The 26424-nt window shown below is 33.5% G+C and overlaps 1 protein-coding gene across 1 annotated transcript in view; it reads left to right on the forward strand.

Annotated features, from left to right (window-relative positions):
* Positions 1-657: 657 nt before the first annotated feature.
* Positions 658-26424, forward strand: part of LOC115879133 (protein yellow-like) — a 29750-nt gene continuing 3983 nt past the window's right edge. The window contains exons 1-7 of the mRNA XM_030895796.1: positions 658-993; positions 1184-1387; positions 2805-2998; positions 11572-11667; positions 11724-11958; positions 18355-18512; positions 21946-22131. Coding sequence (XP_030751656.1) covers positions 1189-1387; positions 2805-2998; positions 11572-11667; positions 11724-11958; positions 18355-18512; positions 21946-22131 — 1068 coding nt within the window. The 5' untranslated portion in view covers positions 658-993; positions 1184-1188. The remainder of the gene's footprint in view (positions 994-1183; positions 1388-2804; positions 2999-11571; positions 11668-11723; positions 11959-18354; positions 18513-21945; positions 22132-26424) is intronic.

Consider the following 26424-nt stretch of genomic DNA (forward strand, 5'->3'; position numbering starts at 1 on the left):
CATGTAAACACTGACCCAAAGCACAACCTAAAGGTTCGCTTGCCAGCAAGGTATACTTAGTTCAGTTACTTCTAGAATAGACTCTTTGTAGTTTTTGTTAATGTAAAAAAATTAAGAAATTTTAAATAGAATGTTAGATATTCTGTTTAAAAAAAAAAGTCTTTTTCAGAAGCTTTGTAACTCAAATTTGCTTAAATGAATATTTTTGGTTTCGCAGACTCAGATTTGGGTCGTCCTTGCTATAAGAGTACTAAGAAAACTATTTTAAACAACTTCACAGTTTTTTTTTATACGAATGATATAAGGCATAATAGCGGAAAACGGAAAATACTAAAAAAAAACAATATAGCACGTATTTGGACTTTCCCCTATTTTTAACATATTATGTCAGTGATTTTACGCGATAAGTGTATTTCAGTGCCATACGTGATTTTTTTCTCTAGAAAACAGTTTATCATAAAATATTACACTTTGTCTATACTAATTAGCTTTTATAAGCTGATCTTGAATATTTTGCGACGTTCACTTTTTTCAAATAACCGTGTTTTTTTTCTTCTATGAAACAATACCAAATTCCCTAGTAATATTTACAAATTTTATTATATTTGTATAGTAAAGTGCTATAAAATTAAAAAAAATAATGTGTTTTGACTCATTCTTAATACCCATATTGTTACTTCAAGTTATATATGTATCTGTGTCTTCCTAATAGACAATACCAGTTTTTGATTCACGGGATTTTTAATCAATTAATTGATATTATCATAAAGTAAACAATTAGTGGTTACAAGAAAAAGATAAATGTTTTTTCCGTTATACACTAAAATAAATATCATAGTATTTTGTTCGCCCTGTAAATATGCTTGTTGGTTTTAATCGAAATACATTGTTTTCTATTTAAAGCTTATAGTATTATCGCAACTAAACTACTTAAAAGACTCTAGTACTAATTAATGTGAGTGAAAATAATACAAAATATCTTGATACTAACAGGTAAGTCCGTTATTTTAGTCTTTCTTTTTACCATCTATAAATATTTAAATTAAAACGAGTTTTTAATGTCTTCTCTACTTACTATACTATCATTTTATAAAACGCGTTTCAGAATTGAATGAAAAATATACACTTATAGCATTGGGTTATTAATATACATCTAGAATTATTCGGTCTTCAATGTTTTCAGTTGTAATGAATCCAATTGGTTTAATAATTGCTCTGTTTGTCAGCAATACCGTGAGTGATCAAGTGTTGCCTTTTAAAATTAAGTTTGAATGGTCTCAGATAGAGTACGAGTTCAATAGTGAAGAAGAAAGAAGTGAAGCAATAAGTAATGGTACTTTTGATATAGGGAATATACAACCCATAGACGCTGAATATTATTACGACAGTAAGTTTTAATTTATAATAATTTCACGTCAAAATTTTATTTTTAACAACCGTACGTTACAAACCAGTAAAATATTTGACAATACCAGTTGTTACCTTCTATTTTAATTTGACAGTAAATATATTTTTCTGTCAAAAATTAGGTTTAGTCTGTCGAAAATGCTTTTTCTCTCACTGAACAGACTTTTACACATTAAATGAATATTTTTCACTTGCAACTTATCTTTTGCAATATTATACTATATGATATAAAAAAATATATGATCAAAAAAATCATAATCATGCATATTTATAAGATCTGCACATACATAGCTAAACGAGTAGCTAAATGTTATATTACCGAAATATTTTTATTGCACTATTTTGTTTTCAATTTTCCCTATAGATTTAATGACACAATAAGTATGTATTTTAATAAACTGTGTCAATATTATACTTCAAATTGTTTAGTGAAAATAAGTAAATAAATAATAAAATGGGGGGAAAGGGTAATATTTGTTTATTTTTTTTTATGAAATCGTTAACTTCGTTCCAACGCAACTGAGAACCGATTGATATTTAAAGACATTGGCCATTTCTCTTTTAATTTTGACAGTTAATTTATCTGTGGATTTGAAGACATTTTGAGCCTCAAGTATTATTTGCTGTTTATCGTGTGTTTACTTTAAATATTTCTCGATTTTTGAACTATGACGAGTGACGAAGGGGACAGTGATATCGAGTCTGTGTTGAATACCAGGGAAAATGACTTGAACGAAAGATTAAAACCTACAAATATAAATAAATGTCCCTCCCATTTTATTAATTTTCGTGTAGTTATATACAACGTTCTATCTATATACGTTATATATTACGTTCAAGAACATAAATTCAATACGATCGAAAAAAAAATCGGCGTCCAGTTGGCTTGGTAATGACGATCGATGACATGCCCCATATAATTGTACATATAAAATGACAGCGATCGCTGCTTCTGCTTCTTTTTTTCGATCGTATTGTACTTACTTCTAATATATTACTCATTTTGAGTCCCTTAAATAATATGAATCGTATAAAAATCTATCTAAATAATAATAATAACAAAAAAATAAGGTTGTGAATTGGATTCAAGTGTAAGGCCACAGCTAAAATCGGTTCAGAAACCGTTCCAACCGCATTTAATTTTGGTAGCGTAACAGAACTGTCAAAGTCGATACATGCACACAAATTCGATTCAAACGATACCAATAACCGTTCTAGAACTGTTCAAATTTCTGCGTTGGAACGAAGCTGTTATTATTTCTAAACTTAATCAGACTATCTTATTAGCTCTCTAAAATATTTACTAAAATAAATTGCGGTTTCCGAGTAGTGGAATTTAAATATTACTTTATTTGTTTATATTATACTTAATTTGATAACAAGTAATTTTATTTTAGGAATTAAACAGAAAGAGCGTGTTTTTATAACAATTCCCAGATTTCCTACGCAAGGCGTAGCATCAACCCTAAATACTGTGACAAAGAAAACTATAAATGGTAATCCAGTTTTGCGACCGTATCCATCTTGGTCCTGGCAGATCAGTCCAGAAAAATGTAATTATGAGAGAATAGTGTCTGTATTTAGAGTTTGGGTAAGAAAAAAAAATTAGAATTTATTATACTGACGCACACATAAATCAAGTATTTTTTTCAGTCTGTGTTATCTTGAATATCATAATAGTTTCATTCCTTTCATAGACACAGATCCAGTAGACGTACTTTACTTGATATAAGTAAAAGCTAAATTTGCTACATTTTTTTTCAAATTTTAGTTAAATATTAGACTATCTACCTTCTGAAAAATTAGCATCTACGGAATTTGTTCCTTACACCAGACAGCAAAACTCCCTTTATCGTTAATTTTTGTTACTTATAAATATAGATGTATTAAAAAAATACGTCAAAAAAAATTCACATGGATTTATAAAGAATGTAGAATGTAAAATGTAGAATGAGTGGGAGGGGGGAGAGGGTTAATGACTGCGACCTTAAAGAGAGATCTATTGTGTTCCCCTTCCTTGAGTTATAACTCATCATACAGTCTATAACTCATCACGCGTGAAAAATTTTCTGTTGTAGGGGGGACAGTGTATTTCCCATCATTCTCTGCTAACAGATGTTCTTCCTCCGAGGATATACACCCTTCCACGGTTGGGGTTTGGCCCTCCGTGCTCCTCACAGTCGAGGAGCTTGTCTCCGGCTAGGTAATAACCGTGAGGTGGAGGCTGGAGGATCTGTCTCCATTTTCTCCACCTCTTTAACTTGGTCTCTCTTTAGACCTGATACCGGTGTTGTCTCGAATCTATAATAGAGGATATATCCCTCTTTCTCTATTGCTTTCTTATGGATTCATTAATACATCTCCATTTTTCTTAAATATTTAAATCTTCTTTATGTGCCCTGCCCGGTTCTCCGAACGTTGACGATCACTGCAGAGAGCGCAACTCTATCTTCTGCCAGTCTGAAAAGCTCACCAGCCCCAGACACTCCCGTCCACTGTCTGATATTCCTCAGCCATGACATCTGCCTTCTGCCGACTCCTCGTTTGCCCTCTATTTTTCCTTTTAGAATAAGTTGTAAGAGATGATACTTTTCTCCCCGCAACACATGTCCTAGGTAGGAAATCTGCGACATTTTATCGTTGTTAGCAGCTGTCGTTCTGTTCTTGCTCGCCGAAGGACTTCTTCGTTGGTCAGCATATCGGTCCAGGAGACTCGCAGCATTCTTCGATGAATCCACATCTCCAATGCCTCCAGTCTATTAAGCATGACAGCTTTCAAAGTCCAGCTCTCAACTCCATAGAGAAGGACGGACCAAACGTAACACCTGACCATACGTTGTCGCAGTTTGAGATTTAGGTCTTTGTTGCAGAATAGGGATCTCATCCTTTTAAACGTTGTTCTTGCTATTTCAATACGGGATTTGATTTCAATGTCGGGTTCCAGGCTCTCCGTGATTATGCTGCCCAGATACTTAAACTGATTTACTCGTTCAATCGCGGAACCGTTGAGGCTGAGTTGTGCATTTACATGTCGTTCTCTGCTGAACACCATAAATTTCGTCTTGCTGGTGTTTATGTTTAGTCCCAGATCTACTCCAGTTGAGCTTATTTTATCAATCAGATGTTGGAGCCCCTCCATACTATCGCAGATAATCAGAGTGTCATCTGCATATCTAATTGTATTCAAGAGAACACCGTTAACTTTTATTCCATGTTCGGTGCCCTCCAAGGCCTCTTTAAATATTTTATCCGAATATAGGTTGAATAAGAGGGGCGAGAGGACACAACCCTGGCGAACTCCTCTCTGGATTTCTAAGCTAGAAGTTTTTATTGATCCAGTACGAACCTCAGCTGTTTGACCCCAATAGAGGTTTTCAATCAATCTGATATCTTTGCTGTCTAGTTGGATTTGTCGCAGTATTTCCATTAGCTTTGAGTGGCGCACCCTGTCGAAGGCTTTTTCATAATCAATAAAGCATGCGAAGACATCTTTCCGTTGGTCGCGACATTTTTGAAGTAGGACATTGGCTCCAAAAAGGGCCTCTCGTGTTCCAAACGCATTTCTGAATCCCATCTGGGCGTCGTCCATATCGAATTCGCACTTCCGTCGTATCCTGGCATGAATAATACGTAGAAAGGTCTTCAGTAGGTGGCTCATGAGGCTAATTAGTCGATAGTCGCCGCATTTTTTAGGACGAGTTTTTTTAGGGATTGTCACAAATGTTGAGTTTAGCCAGTCTTTTGGTATCACTCCGGTGTTATATATTGTGTTAAATAAGTTTGTGATTAGTCCTATGTTGTTCCCCTCAATAAGCTTTAAGACCTCTATTGGAATCCCGTCGGGACCAGGAGCCCTTCTGGTCTGCGCCGTTGAAATAGCATGGATCACCTCCGCCTGGAGTATTTCTGGTCCGTCAACAATATCCTGGGCGTCGGGCAGGGGTGGTCTCTCGTCCCTGAAAAGATCATCTATATATTGCTCCCAGGTGGCTTTTACTTCATCTTCCTTAATGATAGGCTGATCTAATCCATCAAAAAGTGACAAGGAATGTTGTTTCCTGTTGATTCCAGCTATCTCTTTAATTTTTTTGTGCATTTGGTGGGTGTTGTGTCTGCTTTCAAGATCTTCCATTTCTCTGCATTTATCCCTCATCCAGCGTTCTTTTGCCTTCTTAATTTCTGCTTTTATGGTCCTGTTCATTTGGTTATATTCCTCCTTGTTATTCTTAACCAATCTTCGTCTCTCCATCAGGTTCAATATGTCATCAGTCATCCACCTGCTCTTCTTGAGTCTTTTGGCTGGTTGTAAGTTTTTGGAACATACCCCGGTAAGAATACACTTTAGCTCCTCCCAAAGGGGTTGCACTTGTGGGCAATTTTTGTGTGCCACTTTGGCCAATTCGCTGTTGAGTTCTTGTCGCAAGTGCTCTCTTACTCGTGGATCCTCTAATTTTGACATATCTAACAGGTTGTCTTTTGGATTACTTTTAGTAACCTTTAACTTTAACTTGAGGTTCGCCACCAACGGGACATGATCGGATTCCGCGTCAGATCCTGGGTAGGTTGTGACACTTTTTATACAGTTTCTAAAGCGTTTATTGATGAGAATATAATCGATTTGGTTTCTTACAGGTTCTTGAGTGTCACTTTCAGCGGGTGATATCCATGTGTAAAGACGCCTTTTAGGAAGTTTAAACCAAGTGTTCGTAATGACCATGTCTTTCTCTTGACAAAACTCAAACAGTCTATCTCCCCTGTAGTTACCTTCTCCCAGTCCAAATCTCCCCACTAGATCCAGTCGGTGCCCCTGACCAATTTTAGCATTAAAATCACCGATTATCAGATTAATATCATCACCACCAAGCCCTCCAAGGGTTTTCTCGAGCATGTCGTATAGTTGTTCGACGTCATCATCGTATCGTCTATCTGCTGTCGGTGCATATATCTGTATCACATTCAGTTTAAACGGTTGACCGCACAGCTGAAGCAGCATCATTCTGTCAGAGATTGGTGTATAACTTATAACACAGCTATCGTAGGCCTTCGAAACAAATATGCCCACCCCATTTCGGTGATAGCGGTCCTGTGGGTCACTTCCAGAGTAGTAGAGGGTGCCATGTTCGTTCTGGCATTTTCCTGAGTTTGGCCAGCGTACCTCACTAACTCCAAGTATGTCAATTCGTAATCTCTGAGCCTCCTTAATGACATTGTCAAACCGTCCAGCAACGTAGAGGCTCCTCACATTCCATGTGGCAATACGGAGTTCTGACTTTACTATGTTGAGCCGGGAGATTCTTCGCACCCCCTGCCCACTTAAGGGCTGCCCGGGACTAGGGGCCGTGTTGCTTTGGTTTCTCTCCATAGTAATGTCCTGGGAAATAATAGTGCGGTAGTTTTCCGTTGCTTTCCGCACCGCAGTGTTGTGACCGTTCCGTTGCTTCAACTCCGCTCACAAGTATTCAGCTTTAAGCCTTGCCGATATCCTTTATCTTTAGCCTTAGCCTGATACTGATGCTGCTGCTGCACAACACCAGGTGCTTTTGAGTTAGCCCTAAAAGCATGGGTTGCCACTTACGCCAGGTCCGCCGTACCGAAGTTCTTCCTCTCCGCCTTCCCTGCCGGTGTGGTCTTCACCCGTACCCCTGGGCAAGGGGATTGCGTTATACCCCGCAATACTAGGTCCCCAGCAGAACTTAGCCACCGACTCCGAAGAGCCGGGCCCACCCCCGCGACGTGGACGCGCCTGCTGAGAATTACCTATGTGGATTCAGAGAAGGGGTGTCTGGTTTCCCATAGGCCGGGTTAATGTGCATGTATGATACCACGCACAAAGGCAATACAAACAAATATTTAAATATAACTTGTTAATTCCCTCCTGCCAACTTCTCAGTCTATCCATTTTTATGAGGTTTTCAGTTGATGAATAGTTTTGATTCCTATTGCTGCCATTCTTTGAACATGTCCTTACCATATGAGTTGTCTATTCTTTATCTCGTCCACTATTAATAATGTCTTTCATAATCTCCCTTATTCGTTCATTTAGTATTCGTTTGAGTCTTGATATGTCACCAGCTCTTCTCCAAAAATACATCTTATAGATTCTAGTTAATTCTACTAATTTATAGGTAAAGGTATCATCATCATCATTTTCAGCTTATTCAACCATTTCCAAAGATGGTGTAGCCTCTCTTACATATTTAGATACTGTCTTTGTAGCCGGGCCTATTGTTGTCTATTGTTGGCTACATGCGGGCCCAAGTTATTCCTGCTAATTTCCTAATATCATAGTTCCATCTCAGGTTTGGTCTCCCTCTAGATCTCTTAATTCCTCGTGGGTACCATGCTGTAATTTTTGTGGTTTTCCATCTGTTGTCCATCCTTGCTGCCAAGTGTCCTGCCCATTGCCATTTGAGGGATTTGATTCTGTGGATGACATCTATTACCTGATTCTTTTGTCGTATCCACTCTATTCTTTTACGGTCTTTCTTGGCTATTCCCAGGATATTTCATTCCATTGAGCGTTGTGCGACTTGCAGTTTCCTTATAATTGGCAATTATGACTATGGCATAAGCGAATTTCAGATGGTTAAGATATTCTCCATCTATTTTAATCCTTAGTTGGTCTAGTCCAGTTGACAGAAGATTTCTTCTGGTGTTGCTGTAAACAGCTTTGGGGATAGCGCGTCTCCCTGTCGCACTCCTTTGCCGGTTGGGAACTCTGCAGTTGCTTTATATATCATTACTCTTGCTTCGGCTTCTTTGTATATATTGACGAGAGTTTCTATATAAGGCCTGTCGGTACCTTGTTTCGCTAGGGCTTCTATTATTGCCTTAAGATATATTGAGTCAAAAGCCTTCTCAAAATATATGGTATAGGTGTAAAGATATACGTAAAGCTTAGTTTTGGCAAAGGAATTTTTCGAAAGTCAAATTCCAACGAGATGAAACTACCCCTCAAATATTACCAAGTTATATAATAATATCGTCATATTGTTTTTTCTCATGCTGACATACATAAATGTGAGAAAATTTTATCCAGTTTGTAACGTTTTTAGTGTAACGTTTTTAGTTCGTTACATGTCTTTTTTATATATAATATATGATGTCTGGCCTATCATCACCGGATTCCCTCTCGTTCAGGCCGGATAGTTTATTTGACGCGTAATTTTTACGTTCCCTAGTCGCCAACCCTGTTATCGTTCGACACAACCCTGTTAATATTCTGCGGAGGCGCGCGCTGTCAACATCGCTTCTGTCAACTCTCTGTGATTTAACGGCACTTTTGGTATGACCGTTTGGCCTGTCAGACGCCATTAGTCCTAGTTATTTAGAAATGTTGATTATTTAAATCTTGCTGTATAATTTGAATCAGCTGCTATTTCGAGGTTACAGGTAAAGATGAGTTATTACCTTTTATAGATTCGATATTATTATTGAATATTTTTAGGGTCGAGTTACGGATGTCCCAACTTGTATTTGTATTTTGCTGGCACGTTGGCGTCCCTTTTCTTTTGTCCTCCAGAATGTCACATGGAAGAAAGGACAGGTTGTTTATTATTTATTGAGCCCTCGGAAGTATTTTGAGGTAGGTTTATTTTGTTTATTAGACCTTGTTTGGTTTTAAACAAGAGTTTCATATTTTTAGGGTCCAAGGTACGGACTGTGTCCAAGGTACGGACTGTGTCCAAGGTACGTGTAGTGTCTTATGTACGGACATTATCTTATGTACGGATGTCCTGTGGACGAGTGTCCCCAGTAAGAACGATTTTTTCTTACATATAAGTGCCACAGCGTGGATGTGGCTTGAGTCCCATGCTGCTTCGTTTCCAGCTGTAAGCTAGTTAGTTACGGCTGTACCAATTCATGGTGCCCGCATTCTGGCCCCTTTGGTTGTGTTGGATGGCTGAGTACAGAGATGCGAGACCACCTCACGCTGTTACTGTTTAAAGCAGGATTGCATAAAGAACAGCTAAGTGTAAATTTAAGTTATAGTTTTACATTTAACATCTTAAAACATTTACATGTCTTAAACAATAACGTTGATCTTAAATAATATCGTACAGACTATGTTTAGTGGTTAGTTGTTAAGAACATTCATGTCGATTTAATATTTAATATAAAAATTAATATTAAATATAATTTAGATCTTAGGTTTCATTGCATTACATCTTGTAATGGTTATAATTTCGAGATATTATTATCGCCCCACGTTAACAGAGCCAAAACCAAACATAGATTTTTTTAGAACTACCACTGCGAACGGCGGCTTTTCATCGGAGAGCAGTCGTGGATAAGGTATTTCTAAAGAAACTAATTAACAATAATAACTCGAAATTATAAATATTGGGCGCCAGGCATGTACAGAGAAGGTTCTCTTAAACTTTACATGTCTTGTATATCGTAGTTGTTTGTCATTGATATTTAGATACGACTCGTACTACCACTTTCTTTGACATATAACCACTATATATTTATTAGAACTCTACAATGTCATGTACCATCTAAGAACATCATGAATAAATATAGTCATTAGTTTAAGTAATTTACAACTGTATTTCTTTCTCTGTACATGCCTGGGGCCCAATATTTATAATTTCGAGTTATTATTGTTAGCGCCCCATTGGGCTGTTAAATTATGTGATAGCGTTTTCTTTAAAGTACTACCACTGCAAACGGCGGCTTTTTCATCGAAACCTAAGATCGTGGATTAGGTATTTCTAAAGAAACTTTAATTAAATAATAAATCGAAATGAATAAATTAACAACCAACCACTAAACATAGTTATGTACTAATATTATTTAAGATGTACGACAATTGTTTAAGACTGTAAATGTTGAAAATGTTAAATGTAAACTATAACTTAAACGCAATTATAACGATATATTCCATATGATTAAATCGAAATGTTGAACCAGTCGCATCTATGTACTCAGCCATCCAAATGCGATACAATATCTCAAAGGCCGACCAGAATGAGGACAATCAATGAATTTATATCTAGCCATAAATTTAAACTGTAGCTTATAGCTGGGAAATCGAAGCAGCATGGGACTCTTTACAACCACGTTGTGGCACTTATATGTAAGAAAAATCGTTTAAGACTGACAATGTCCACAGGAAATCCGTTAAATAAGATACTAAATCTACGCTTACTTAAGACACTATTGTACGGCGACACAGTCCGTACCTGGACACAGTCCGTACCTGGACCCTAAAATATGAAACTCTTTGTTTAAAACCAAACAAGGTCTAATAAAAGCAGCAAAACCTACCTCGAAATACTTCCTGAGGGCTCAATAAATAATAAACAACATGTCCTTTCTTCCATGTGACATTCTGGAGGACAAAGGAAAAAGGGACGCCAACGTGCCAGCAAACAGGTAATTTAAACCTACGTGCCAGCAAAACACAAATACAAGTTGGGACATCCGTAACTCTACCCTAAAAATATTCAATAATAATATCGAATCTATAAAAGGTAATAACTCATCTTTACCTGTAGCCTCGAAATAGCAGCTGATTCAAATTATACAGCAAGATTTAAATAATCACCATTTCTAAAAAACTGGGACTAATGGCGTCTGACAGGCCAAACGGTCAAACTAAAAGTGCCGTTAAAGGTGCCGTTAAATCACAGAGAGTTGACAGAAGCGATGTTGACAGCGCGCGCCTCCACAGAACTATTAACAGGGTTGTGTCGAACGATAACAGGGTTGGCGACTAGGGAACGTAAAAATTACGCGTCAAATAAACTATCCGGCCTGAACGAGAGGGAATCCAGTGATGATAGGCCCAGACATCATATATTATATATAAAAAAGACATGTAACGAACTAAAAACGTTACTGTATGTTAATGGAAATTCTTGCTTTGCTTTATCATCACCATTACAAATGATTAATTCGACGCGAACGAAGTCGCTGGTACACGCTAGTTTTGCATATAAAATGGCAGCGATCTTTACTGTAAAATAGATTGATTTTTACTGACAAATTTTAGTAAATGTTAGTTTCACTAGCGACTCCAATTACTAGTAAAAGTCGACAAATTTATTTAAAATACGACATTCACTGATCCAGTAGGTAATGGTTGGCATTTCCCTGAGACATAATATATCGAGTTATTATAAAATGTAGTGTTAAATAATAAACGTTAAATTTTAGATTGACGAATGTAAAAGATTATGGGTCTTAGACACCGGTGTTGTAGGTGATAGTCAAGTATGTCCCCCTCAAATTCTAGCTTTCGACCTAAGCACGGTAACAACACAAAAGGAAAGAGTAATCCTAAAATGTGCTAGATAGTTAAATTTTAGGACAAATTGATTATAAAGTACGAAATACCACTTGGATCGGTACAACCGACATATGTAACTCCAATCGTAGAAGTGGAGCGACATCATAATCGCAAATTTTGCCAGGATAGTTGGGTTTATGCCGCTGATGTTTCAGGAAGTTTGTTGGTTTATAGTTTGAGGCAGAATAAATCTTGGAGTTTCAGAGATAAAAGTTTTGACGCTAACCCAGCTTACGCAGTCTATAACGTTTCAGGTAAAACAGTTTTGTTATAATAATTTGTGTTTAGTATAAACATATTGTAAACATGTTTTTAATTATTGCCCTTAATGACAAAAACTATTAGTCAATTGTTTTAGAATAATTCAACTTGCCTTTTGGATTAATTTCCAGATTTACATACTCTGAATTGCAATTATAGTAGTAGAACCATTGAAGTCAGATATTATTTTATGGATATTTGCGATGGTATCCATTAAAGCAGCGTTTCTTAACCTGTTACGTTCTTAACCTGCTTACACGGACCCCTGGGGGTCCGTGAGTATGTGTATGGGGATCCGCCGTCTTATTTATGAACATTGAAATTGAACATTCGAAATGATCAACAATTTTCGCGGTTTGAGGTTATCTTTTCTGGAATATTTTTGAGAACCCGACGGAAATAAAAACTGGAAAGCAGACCCTTTCAACGCAGATGTTGATATCAACGGTTTGACAATGGTCCATAATTGTAAAGAAACTTTTTTATCAAATATTTGGTTGAATTTAAAAAAAGTTTATGAAGAAATATCAGAGGAAGCACTGAAACGTTTACTTGTTTTCTCATCCACATACCTCTGTGAAAAGACATTCTCTACTCTTGTATACAGGGTGGTCCGAACTGTATTCCGGAAACTTCGGCAGCATATTCTGCAGATAAAAATAAGTAAAAAAGTTTGCATAAATGTATGTTCTAAAATGGTTAGTTTCGGAGATACAGAGTGTAGAAGCTTCAGATTTTTTCCAAATAATTTCTGAAGTAACGTCAAAATTTGGATAAAAATTGGTATCTGGGAGTTTTTTGACACGAGAAATTTGATTTTGATGTCAATATGACTCCTGTTTGTAGGGGGCGCCACCTACATGTGTTTTAACTGTTTTAAGAGTAATAACTTTTCGTCCGTACCTGTATAAATGTACTGAGTGAAAAAATATTCATTTTCGTGACTTTTTACGTAAAAATTGTCTCTTGATAAAAATAGCTACGAGTAACCGTTCTCAAGATATTTAGAACGGAAATAGTCAATACATGTAATTATTGACAAAAAAATAAACACGTTGGGGAGATTTGACTGAAATAATAAATTCGGGAAATTTTTATTTTTTTAAATTAAACATAATTTTTTCTGCGAAGAAATGACGATAAAACAGTTTCTGTCGAACTTTTGACACAAAAACATTTCAAATTTATGATTTTAGTCTGATAACTATTTAGTCAACATGTTTAATTTATGTCAATGATGACAGGTATTGATAATTTCGATTCCAAATATCTTGAGAACCATTACTCGTAGCGATTTTTCCGAAGAGACCTTTTTTACGTCAAAAATGTCGTAAATGTATATTTTTTACTCCGTAGCTTTATACAGGTACGGACGAAAAGTTATTACTTTTTAAACCAGTTAAAAAATATGTATGGTGGCTCCCTCTACATGTAGGAGTCATACTGACATCAAAATCAAATTTATCACGTCAAAAAACCCCAGACACCAATTTTCATCTAAATATTTACGTTACTTCATAAAATATTTGGAAAAAAATGAAATTTCTACACCCTGTATCTCCGAAATTAAGCATTTTAGGACATACATTTATACGAACATTTTTACTTATTTTTATCTGCAGAATATGCTGCCAAGTTTCCAGAATACATTTCGGACCACCCTGTATATAAAAAACAAATACAGAAACAGATTACAATAATTGAATTCCGATTTGGGATTACAACTAAAAACATCAATCCGAATATTACTAATTTAGTTGCAAGAAAGCAGCACTAACCTTCACATTAATACAGTATTTTTAATTTTTATAGAAATGTAATTTTTCTGCAGTAAAATAATTTGTCTTAAAATTCCTGTGTTTTTTTAAATTAGGGGTGTCCTTGAAATTGTGCTTGATTTTTTAGCGGTCCGCGAATTGAAAACGGTTAAGAAACGCTGCATTAAAGGATAACCATAAAATTAGGATTCTAAAATAAACTCAGTGACTTTATTGTCTATACTACAGTCCTTTTAGGATAATGTCAAACATTTATCTTATTGAAAAAAAATATAAATAATAAATTAATTAAATTTGAACATCCTGTACAAATATAGACAAAGAAAATTGGAAAACAATTTGTTTATAAATATTAATGCATATACCCGCAAATAAAATATTATCGTTTCCTAGGAAATTCATAAATTAATATTTCAGGTAAAACCATAAAATTAAGTACTTATAAACAAAAAACAATAATTAAAGCGATAGGCTGCATACAATAAAATTAACACCTTTCTTTGAAACCTTACTGAGAAATGTTATTGTTTCCTTAAATTTATACAGGGATACCAAATATTGCTGATCTATTTTAAATATTTATTTTGCATAAAAACTTCATTATTTTAAATGCAACACCCTGTATTTTTTTTAAATAAACCGAAGCAGATTTAAATTCCATTTCATATTATATTAGGGTTTCCTATACTTATCTAGCTCAGATTTTGAACAAACAGCGGTTTTTGATCGAAAAATAATTTCGATTTTGAAAAGAGCTATTAACTGTCACTAGAAACTTGCCATGACGACACCTGCCTTCTTGGTTGCTTTTTTTATTGAAAAAATGCTCTTTATTCAAAATCTCAGCTTGATGGGTATAGGAAACCTTAATATAGTTTGAAAGAGCATTTGAATCTGCTTCGATTTGTTTTAAAAAATACAAGGTGTTAGGTTAGGTATTTTAAACAACGAAGTTTTTATGTAAAATAAATATTTAAAATAGGTTAGCAATTTTTGATACCCCTGTATACATTAAACGAAGCAATCAAATTTTTCAGTAAAGTTTATTACTCTGGCTTAAAAGTCAGCACAAGAATTAATGTACGAAAGAAATGTACAGGGTGTTGACAATTTTTTAATTATAGCGTGCATATTTAAATATCTTTAAACATCTCAAAAACCAAACTTGTAAACATATTTAAACCTTATAATAAATGCCTTATTTTGTGTTCAAGGATACAAATATGAAATCAAATACCGGGTGTTCCCTAAGAAAAAAATTATCTTTGGTGTGGATCTTAGTTCTGACATACCCTGTACATTTCAAAATAATTTTAAGTTGTGCACATTGCACCCATAATACCTCCCACATACACCCATAAAATATTTTGTTTCTACATCTTCCCGTTTTCGTATAATCAACCAAAGCGAATGAGATGCGCCACCCTGTATAAAATATGTAACATAGTATATGTGGTATAAGTACAATCAAAGGTATACTAAGAGCTGGCGAAGGTTAGTCTGGGGTCGAGATTTACGTATGTAAGAAGAGTACAATGCGTTTATAATGTACTGAACAAAGACAGAACAGTAAACACGTTGCCAAACGCATGAAACCGAGAAACTACGCACAAATCGATATCTCGATATCTATTAGAAATAATTGATTGTAGTTTTTTTCAAAAACTTTCTCAATATTTCTGCTATATTTTCTTCGCAGGCAGTATGTGAAAATCTTTATAAATAAAAAAGTTACACGATTGCTAAAAAATTGATATGCACTAAAAGTAAATGGATGGGTTGTGTAAAATTTTTGAATGGAAAAAAAGAACCTTATCGAATTTTTCTTATTTAAACATATTGTTAAAAGTCCGATCTTCAAAATAAAAAAAAGTTTCAATATCTAAAGTGGTTCTTAAGTTATCGCGTGTTACGTGTTAAAAAGTTTTTAAATTATTGCGATTACTGACGTTTTCTCGTTATAAAAAAATGAACAACCCAACTAGTGTGACCAACGGATCTGTAGCTACGGGGTATCGGCAGGGGGACGCAGTTGTAAACAAAACACGCCCAATTTCATTCATAAAATAGGCATGGGCGTACGGTGTTATATGAAAATAATGTGTATCATAAATATAATACTCAGATTAATAGTTTTTTCAAAAAACTTTATGCTGTTTGAATCGTTACTGTTGAGTTAGCAGATAAACACTAAAAGCTTTTATTAAAGCTCCCTTAAATATTTTGAATCATTTTTTTATTGTGTTGTTAATATAATAGAAGAAATAATTACAGCTGGGGGTTGGAACCTTTGGTGTTACACAGCAAAATAAAACACTAAATCAGTACAATACACCAAAACACTTTTAATTTTACACTGGACCCACGTTTCGCTAACCATGTCTGCCGTCAGCAGATGATCAAGGCTGAGTCTTGAGGTATATTTATTTATATATCTGTACTAACTATATTTTTTTCTATAATACATAATTTTAGATATAACTATTTCCAGCAAAAAAAATCTTGAAAATAGTTAACTTTGGAAGCGCAAACAAAACATAATTTTACTCACCAGTAGATCCAATATTGCCTATTACACCAGATATGGTATCGCTCCGCCAGCAGTTTTTAAAGGTTAGGTCATTGTCTACCCATATGTTTCATCCAAATAGATAATACTTGGCTATATTCTCGAATTTCGCTTACTTATATATTTATATCTCTCCCTGCAATATAATGGGCCGCTCCATTAATATTTATCTGTTATTTTGACATTTACGCCAAAAAAAATAATTTGATTTTAATAACCCCCTAAGCGTTTCCCTGCAAAAGAAAAATTCGATTCTTCCTGCAATTTTTGCAAAAGCTTTCTAATTGTGGGGACGAGTTTGAATTCGAGATAAAATCTATTTATCAAATTCCTGACAACTTCGAAAAAGTCGTCGAGCTTTTCGACAGCAGTCTCACGTGGTCGTTTCTTTCCAAAGCTGGATATCATTTTATCGGGGTTAGTTTTCAGCCTTTTTTTATATTCTGTGTGAATTTTTTTTATAGCCGATACGCTAACTCCGGTATAAAGAAATATCCGCTCAAGTTTACGTTTAAGCGGCAACTTAAGCGAACTCTCTGTAGCGTCTTCATCGCAAACCCTATAATGAACACAAGGAAATAAACCAAATGAGATTTCATCCACGTTATTATTAACTTACCTATATAAATTAGCTATTATTTCTCTTGTCTGACTATGTAGTGTCTTACCCTTAACAAATTTATTCATTTTAAAACACAAATATACGATCAAACTTGATATTAATAATTAAAAACTACGAACGAAAAACATTATAACAAGATAACAAAACAATAAAACACAACTTAACTATCAAATATACGAAAAATATATAGGAATAAAGTTTAGGATAACCGGTATAAAATAATGAAATAAAGTAATAATGATCAAAAAAATGACACCGCCACTGGATATTTCAATAGTATTCAATATTCCAACTCTTTTCAGAAGAGATCGTGAAGTTGGGGATAAAGCAAGCAAATAGGAAAGGCGTAAAAGCCATGGCAACCGCGTGGTAACAAATCCTGTGACGTACTCTCGCCAATCATGTTCGATGAATATGCGGCCATGCGCGGCGATGCCGGTTTACCAATGATATCATTGAAAAATCTTCAACTTTCATAATAAGCAGATTATACAGAATGAAAGAAATAAGTTATTAAATAAAACATATCAAACAATATGAACTACGTTAAAATTCCTTAGTAATATACGTCAGAATATATGCTAAACACATTATATATAATAAAAATATATTAAATTTATAGTTCATGTCTGGCAATTTTGCAATTTTATAGATAAACGTGGCAATATCGATTTTTTTCTCGCATTCCTTCCGTAGTCAAATACTGATCCGCTGGTCAAACAGTATATCCTTGTAATTCCATTTCAGATGCTCAAAAACGTATCTAATGATTTTATCTAGTTATCTTTTTGAAAAAAAAATGTCTTTTAAAAATAAGCGGTTTGCGATCGTGATTTTACTTCACTTGATAGGGAAAGGCGTACCGGCAATGCCGCAACAGCACACCGTCGCATTTCTCTCACTCCAATTTAATAAGATCCCTATGCGATTTACTTCCACACATGTAAATACTGACCCAAAAGTAACAGTTGCCAGCACGGTATAGCTTAGACAAAAATGCATTGCAAAATATTTTATTTGTTTTGGGTTTCAAATCAAAGTTTCTCAATTGTTGTTTACTTTACTCTTTACTATACCATTAAGAACTTTACACTTTACTCGGACACAAATTTCTTTAAACAACAAAAACTCTCAGGGTATATTCCTTAACAGGGTTAAAAACATCAAATAAAATAAAAAGCAAAACATTATAACATTAATAATATATGGTTATAGTTTCAAAGAGTAGAAAAAGTGGAATGAACAGGAATATCCAAAAAATCTAGGAATAATTTTGAATTAGTGTCAACCAATGCATTTCACTTACAGCGTCTCTTAAGGATTACTAGAGCGAAGTAAATCAGTTGTTTTACTATGTAGAATATAAAAATAAGGCCTATATCATTTCTGCTTTTTTAACCGCATTTTTCTAATATTTCAGGAGATTCATTTGAATTTGCCGATGGAATATTTGCCCTGGCTTTGACTCCATATCCGGCACATAAAAAGTTGTTTTTCCACGCATTAGCAGGAGTATCAGAAAGTTGGGTGCACACAAGAGATCTCAAAGTCCCTGTGAACCGATCAGATATATATCATGTAACTATTTTATTTTATTTTCTTTTTTATATTTACTAAGCACTAAGAACTGATAATTTTTACTGTTGCTTCCGAAAAACTGAATCCTCACAAATACACATTCCGGGTATTGCAGTAGTTCTTGCAAAACAATTACTAAAATTACTAATTGGGAACTTCATTAGTACGATTCTTCATAACACGCATATGTTTGCCGTGAATTATTATAAAAGAAACAAAAATAAAAACGAATTTTTTAACGAGCAACTTACGAACATTGAAAGTTAAATAAAATAAAAACGTTTAACACTCAAATGAATTACTTGATATCTGAATTTCATCTAAACGTATACCGCATGTTTTTCAAAACTGGCTCACCTCTAGGTATAACTTTTTTATTTTCTCAGATAAAAAACGAGATTTGACATTTTTAATTAGTATTTTAAATTTCAGTCTTCACAGAGTACCATGACAAAAATAACAATAACAATTAATCGAACTCGAAATACCGAGTGTGTAGTGCCAATTTATTTGTAAGAAAAATCTTCTTCCTAAACCACCCTCGTTCCATTTGAAAAAATTGAGTTATAATTAAAAATACGATTTCGGCATCACAAACGGTCAGGAAAAAACACGATAAACATTAGATGATAAACAAATATATTCTTCAAAGACTCCTTGGTTAAAAATTAGTGGTTTTAACATGGCCATTACAGAATGCCATTTTTTATCAAATAAAGTAAAAAAAACCGAGGATGCTATTTAAAAATAAAAAGTTGTAGTCATTTCTGACGGATCAGAAAGTGACGAAAACTAAATGAATACGTCAATCAATCCCTATAAATACTAACATACCAAATGTCATTTTTTATCTGAAAACACTTTTGAAAAACACATCCTATATCTTTCCTCTTCACGATATTGATAATATGTAAAGATTTATGTAAAACAATAAAATCCCAATCATATTAGACCCTTTCATACAGCTCTATAATTATCAATTAACGTAATATATGAATAAGTAATTATTTAACGTCAAATATATTCACTTTATGAAAATCAATAAATCTGAAGTCAATTAAATAGTTGTAAGGTGTAAGAAAATTATACCTATTAAGTTTGCTGCAATATACTGGTTCAAAATTATTTTTATCTTTGTTAGATTGTAGTAGTGGGATATAGTAATAAATTTTATCTTTAAGCGAAGCTAAATGAAAATTAACTATAATCACATACAACTAAAGATTTGTGCAGTAGTGAAAAATAGTATTAGTTTATTTTTCTGAACATTGACGATTTAGATGACAGAGATTGTATATTCCTAAATGTTCAATTTGAATTATTCAAAGTAATTTCCAAATATTTCCAAATTTCTTATGTCAATCTTTTTTTCGGTATTTTAATATCGACGATATACCGGAATACCATAATACCAGATGTATTAATATCTAATAATTAAGATATTAATAACAGTGAAGAAGAAACGATGATTCAGTGAAGTCATGGTAGGCTTTGGAAAAAAGTTGCTTTTGACGTAATAGTATAAACGTCAAATTGTTATTAGATCAACATTTTGTTAGTCTCAGCAGCGTTTTTTTTTATCTTCTGATTGTTTTTTCAAAATGCCAACAAATTCAAACGACTTCAAACAGGGCCGTGCCTGGCGAACGTGCAGTGCGTGCACGCACATAGGCGCAACATTTTGGGGGCGCAAAATCGAAGTGTCAATCAGTACTTTGTAACAAAAATCCGATAGGCTTTCTTGTTAATAAACAAATACTTAAACATACATCATAGGATAAAGTTTGCTTAGCGTCTTTTTTGCGTTGGCCGCACCGAATAAACAAGTCTAGGGCAATCTGCCGGCAACACATTGATCTCATCTATTTATTTTTCATTTTATTCATTTTATGGAAAGCACTGTTCATTAAAGTGTTGTATCCTATGTTATAGGGCTTGTTTCTCTCTACAGTTTCCTGTCTCACAATATACCGTTTGTGTCGGGGAAGGGATCATAGTTTCATAGTTGTCGATTTTCGAAAGAAATCAGTACATGTATATTATTTCCGATTTTTAGTTTATTGTTTTTATGTATTTCATATAAAATGGGTCAGTTTTTTTCTTTAGGGTACTATTTTTGTTACTAAATATTTTTGTGGTTTTGTTTGTTTTCTTTATTTAATAAATGTTTTTATACTTTAATTAGAATAGTTTTTTTTTACATTTCCAATTACATATTGCTCGTTTGTCGCAGAATATAAATTCTTTAAATTTTTGAGATTAAGATTAAAATATATAATTGATTTAAATATAAAAAGGGCCCACCAAAGAATGCTGCACGTAGGCGCCAGATACCCCAAGAACGGACCTGACTTCAAATAATAAAGGCATTTTGAAAAAAACAATTAAAAAATAACAAACGCTGCTAAGACTATCAAAATGTTGATCTAATAACAATTTGACGTTTATACTATTATGTCAAAAGCAACTCTTTTCCAAAGCCTACCATGACTTCACTGAGGCATCGTTTCTTGTTCACTCTTATTATTATATAGATATCAATGCATCTGGTATTATGGTATCCTGGTATATCGTCGATTTTAAAATAAACTAACTGTTTCTATCTTATTATTTGTTCGAATGGGCATAATCAAGAGAGCTACTGATACCGTGTTGTAAAAATAATGTAATTAAGGGCTTATTTCTTTAGTATTTATTATAATTTTGCTAAAATTTCGGTTTGAAAGAAGATATCAAGATGCAGTTATCGTTGACTTTTTAAGCTTTTACTACTCTTTACTATCAGCTAAAATTACATATACTATCGTATTTAATTTTTTTGAGAAAACGCGCTTTGTTTTTTAAATTGTAAGAAAGCGCCCCCTAGTGTCTACGTTCAAAACCTTATTATTATTATTTTTATGGTATAATATAGAGTAAGAAACGCTGTTTTAAACGAGCCCTCGTTTGTTGCATTCTGATCATCCAGAGTCCGTAGTTATTAACATTTAAATAAAGATAGATCTAACCTTCCCCCACCACTTTATTTTAGCAGACAGGGGAAAATGGTCCTAACAAAAAAAATCCAAAATTTACTGAAGATTATGAAGCTATTATTTATAGTATCCATTATCTAGGCAAAATTCTGTAAAAATTCTATTTTCTTATTTTCCATAGCAGTTGCGCTCCCTAGCGACCGTTTTACAAACTTCCAGCAATTTCCCATAGCCTCTTTAGTTATAAATATTTTTTTCCGTAGGCCCTACGGCTAATACTTTCCGAGATACAGCCGAGAGCTACTCTTAGTGGGAAACCCGGTACATATTTTGAATAAAGTACCTACCTTTTCAGTTTCTTCAGTTTTCAAGAATAATAAGATCTGAAAGCACCAAGAAACAGTTAAACAGTGTTATGCTTGCTTGCGTTTATGATATTGTTTTTTTGTATATTTCAGACTTTTCCAACAACAAGAGATGAACAATCGGCGGCCCAAGCGTTTGATAGTAAAGGAAACTTGTATTTTTCCTTATTGAGTTCCATAGAAATTGTATCGTGGAATTTCAAGAATCCTTATGAGAAAAAATATTGGAAAGTTGTCGGAAATGATAAAATCACTATGCAATTTCCTAGTGGTTTAAAGGTATGGTAAATATTTATGAGGGTAGCTATTTTTGGTAACAGAAATGATCCTAGAGAATTCATAACATTTTTTTATACAGGGTTGTTCACCACATACGACACGGAGTATTGTAACTAAACGATTAGATTTTTACAAATTGTAAGTTTTGGGTTGGTTGAAGGACTATTAGAGCTACAATTTAAAAATATTTTTACAACATACAGAGTGTCTCAAATCAATAAAAAATATCAAAGTTGTATTTTCTTAAATGGAACACCCTGTATATTATTACATTTTTAGTTTCTACGATTAAAATAAAAGTAAATTTGATAAAGGCTTATCACCCTTAAACTTTGCCGTTTTTGAAATATTGTCAATTTTTTGAAATTGCAGTAATAATTTCAGAGCTTCATTTCTCTAAGGTAGTGATGGGCAAAACTGTTATTTTTAGATAACAGTTGAAACTGTTATAGTTATTTATAAAAAACAGCTTAAAATAACAGCTTAAAAATAACAGGTTTCTTTATTTTACTACTAAATATCTGAAAGAGTATGAGACGGTCATCGCCAGGCGTATTAACGCAGTTGCAAGTTGCAACAATGACGTGCTCGGTGGTAGTATTTCCAGGGTGTCAAAACATTTCTAAATATCGATTGTTATCTAAAATACCTCTCTAAAAACGGTGGTTATTTACAAATAAGCGCTGTTTACAAATTACGATATAAAAAAGCCAAAATTCGGCCACTCGTCTATAGTATATACCTACGCCCTGCCCCTCGATCCGCGTAGATCTGAATTGCGTAGCAGTAGTGTACAGGGTGCATCTCACTCGACGGGCGAGAAGCTCTTAGTTATGATTTTACCATTTGCGGTCAAAAATAGCAATATAAGAAAAATGTGTAGTATATTCTTCATAAGTAAACCAACTACACACTAGAGTTCAATTAATTTTACACTTAAACTAGCGTGTACCCGCGACTTCGTTCGCGTCAATTAATAATTTCTAATGGTGATGATAAAAGCAAAACAAAATTTCCATTAACATACAAACTGGATAAAATTTTCTCACATTTGCCAAAAAATAAGCTTTCTAACGTCGAGCAGTTTAAGCAGAATCGTGGTTAATCAATTACTCAACTTTTTGGAACACCCTGTATGATTTTTTAAAAATTTCAAATATGTAAAAAAACAAAATAAATTATGCGTGTCCAGGCGTTTTCGTTTTTAAATAACAAATATTGTAATATTTGAGGGCGTTTTCACCCTGTTGGAATTTGAGATTCGAGAAACCCTCCTTATCGAACCTCAACCCCACAGTCAATCCGTTTGCAAAAATCAGCTTTAAACGTCCAGCAGTTTAAGCAGAATAGTGATTACTCAATGGTCATATTTTATGAAACACCCTGTATATATTTTTAAAAATCTTAAAATATGTTAAACAACATATTAAAATATACGTGTTTTAAGAGTTTTCCGAAAAACTCACCGGTTTTTAAATAAAAAATATTCTAATATTTCAGAGTAGTTTCACCCCCTTAGAATTCGAGTTTCGAAAATCCCTTCTTATCGAACCTCTACACACTAAAGTCAATCCGTTTTCCAAAAATCAGCTTTTTACATCAAGGGCTTTAAGCAGAATCGTGATTAATCAATGACCAGATTTTCAAAACACCCTGTATACATTTTTAAAAATCTTAAAATATTATTCTGAAAATTTTTTCAGAATAAATATATACCTAAATATTGAAACTTAATAAGTAAGTACTGAAACATAGAGCGCCATAATATCTCGACCTCCGTCCGTTATGCTCGTAACAGGTTGAAACAGGATGTATCTAAAACAACTGATGCGTTATTCCCCAACCTGTTTCGAACCTCCATCGACAATCGACCGATGCAGCAGCGTTCCTTTCCTACACCTATTATCTCGTCCGCCGCCCTGTTATGCTTGTAACAGGTTGAAAAACAACATATCTAAAATGACTGCTTCTCCAACCCGTTGCGAGCCTCCATCGACAATCGACCGATGCAGCAGCGTTCCTTTCCCACTCCTGTTATCTCCACCGCCAGGCGTTATGCCCGCAACTGTTTCAAAAACCTGCTTCTTTTTATATCCTATTATTTTTAAGCTGTTGTAAATACGACCATTGACGGTATCGACCGAAGCAGCTACGTTCGCCGTAGCGCTTCCCCACCGTTGTCTCGCCGCCTGTATCGATGGTTGACGAAATAATATGTTTTCCATCCATATTAGTTGTTTTTTGGAATTGCTTCGAGCAGCATAGAATTTCGTGGTGATGCAGAGCGCCGACTTCGTTTTTCCTTTCAGGAGCGGCCGATCTCTACGTGTCGTTATTTTATATCTGTTATTTTTTAAAAGTAGTAACGGTTGCGTTATGTTATTTATAAATAATTGTTATAAAATAACAGATAGTTAAATAACAACCCATCACTACTCTAAGGGTATCAAAGTTTTTAATGCTAAATATTTACTGAAGTTTAATTATTGATTAGTTATTGTGTTGCAATAATAAAAATAATACTACTTCATACAGAGTGTCTAAAAATTTATTTTAAATAATTTCTAGCTTTAAACGGCAATAACTTGTTTAATTTAAATAAAACACCCTATATATTTTAGGAGAATCAGATGCACAATTTTATTGTCCATCAAATTGTATTATACAATTTTTTACCTATCTCTTCAAGTTTTCGTAGAAAATGCGTTTTCTAATAATTTAGACCTCATTTATCAATATACCCATGGAATATTGACATTTTAGATTGTTTTTAAAACAACAAATGTACAAAATGTACAGGTGCTAAAAATTATAATATTACCAGCCTATTTGTATACAAAAATAAAACTATTTAAATCTTCATAAAAGACTATACCATTAATTAAATATACCACCAGTATTTCCGCCCAAATATTAATTAATTACATATTTAATTATGTTAGTTAATAAATTATTCTAAATAAATGGGGATTTGGAATCAGAAATCAATATAATAATAAGTTATGAAAATGAACATCTCTGTTGTTATAAATAAGCATTCGTCAAAAAATGAAATAAAATTTTTAAGGTGTTATTTTTTACCACACTGTCTAATATACATACAAAATACAGTTTTTAGTATTTGGAACAATTATTATTAATCAATGCAAGCAGTCCATTAATGTAGTTTGAATACTGGAATCATATTCATTGGTCCTTTCTACAAATATTTAAACATTTTTTTTTATTTTTTAATGACATAAACGAACTATATTGACAATATTGGTATCTGTATCCTTTAGAAATTTGATACATCTTTAAAAATAATCTAAAATGTCAATATTCCATGGGTATATTGATAATTGAGGTCTAAATTATAAGAAAATGCATTTTCTACGAAAACCTGAAGACATAGGTAAAAAATCATATAATATAATTTGATAGACAATTAAATTGTGCATCTGATTCTCATAAAATATACAGGGTGTTCTATTTAAATTAAAGAAGTTATTGCCGTTTAAAACTAGTTATTATTTAAAATAAATTTTTAGACACTCTGTATAAGATAGTATAATTTTTATTATTGCAACACAAAATTTTGTGAATAGAAATACTTCAGTACAATATTTGGTTTTAAAAACTTAAATACGACCAGAGAAATAAAGCATTATAATTATTACTGTATTTTGACAAAACCTAAATATTTCAAAAACGGTAACATTAAAATGCGGTAAACCTTAATCAAATTTACCTTTATTTTAATCGTAGAAACTAAAAATGTAATAATATACAGGGTGTTCCATTTAAAAAAAATACAACTTTGATATTTTTATTTATTTGGGACACTCTGTATCTTGTAAAAATATTTTTAAATTGTAGCTCTAATAATCCTTCAACGAACCCAAAACTTACAATTTGCAAAAATTAAATAGTTTAGCTACAATACTCCGCGTCGTATGTGGTGAACAACCCTGTATAAAAAATATTGGATTTTTTTTTACTAAAACTAATATTTATAATTAAACTATAACTTCATTCAGAACCTCGCAATTAGTGGAATAAATTAGTGGTTTCAATTAGCGTAGGGGTTTGTTCCTGTAATTTGAATGTAAGCATTCAGAGCGTTAAAATTAGTGGTAGGAATTTTTATTTAATGATAAAAGTTAACAAACTTTTAACTTTTCCACTAATTATACTTCAAAATTTGCTACGAATGTCATTTTAGACTTTTATTATTATCGTTCAAGGTAAAATTTGATTAGACATCAAAAGTTTATTGTGTTATAAGCTAAATATTAGGCTTTTTCTATGGAT

Source organism: Sitophilus oryzae, unplaced genomic scaffold (genome assembly GCF_002938485.1).
Source record: "Sitophilus oryzae breed Bouriz unplaced genomic scaffold, Soryzae_2.0 scaffold_1576_pilon_pilon, whole genome shotgun sequence".
In the NCBI taxonomy this organism is placed as follows: Eukaryota; Metazoa; Arthropoda; class Insecta; order Coleoptera; family Curculionidae; genus Sitophilus; species Sitophilus oryzae.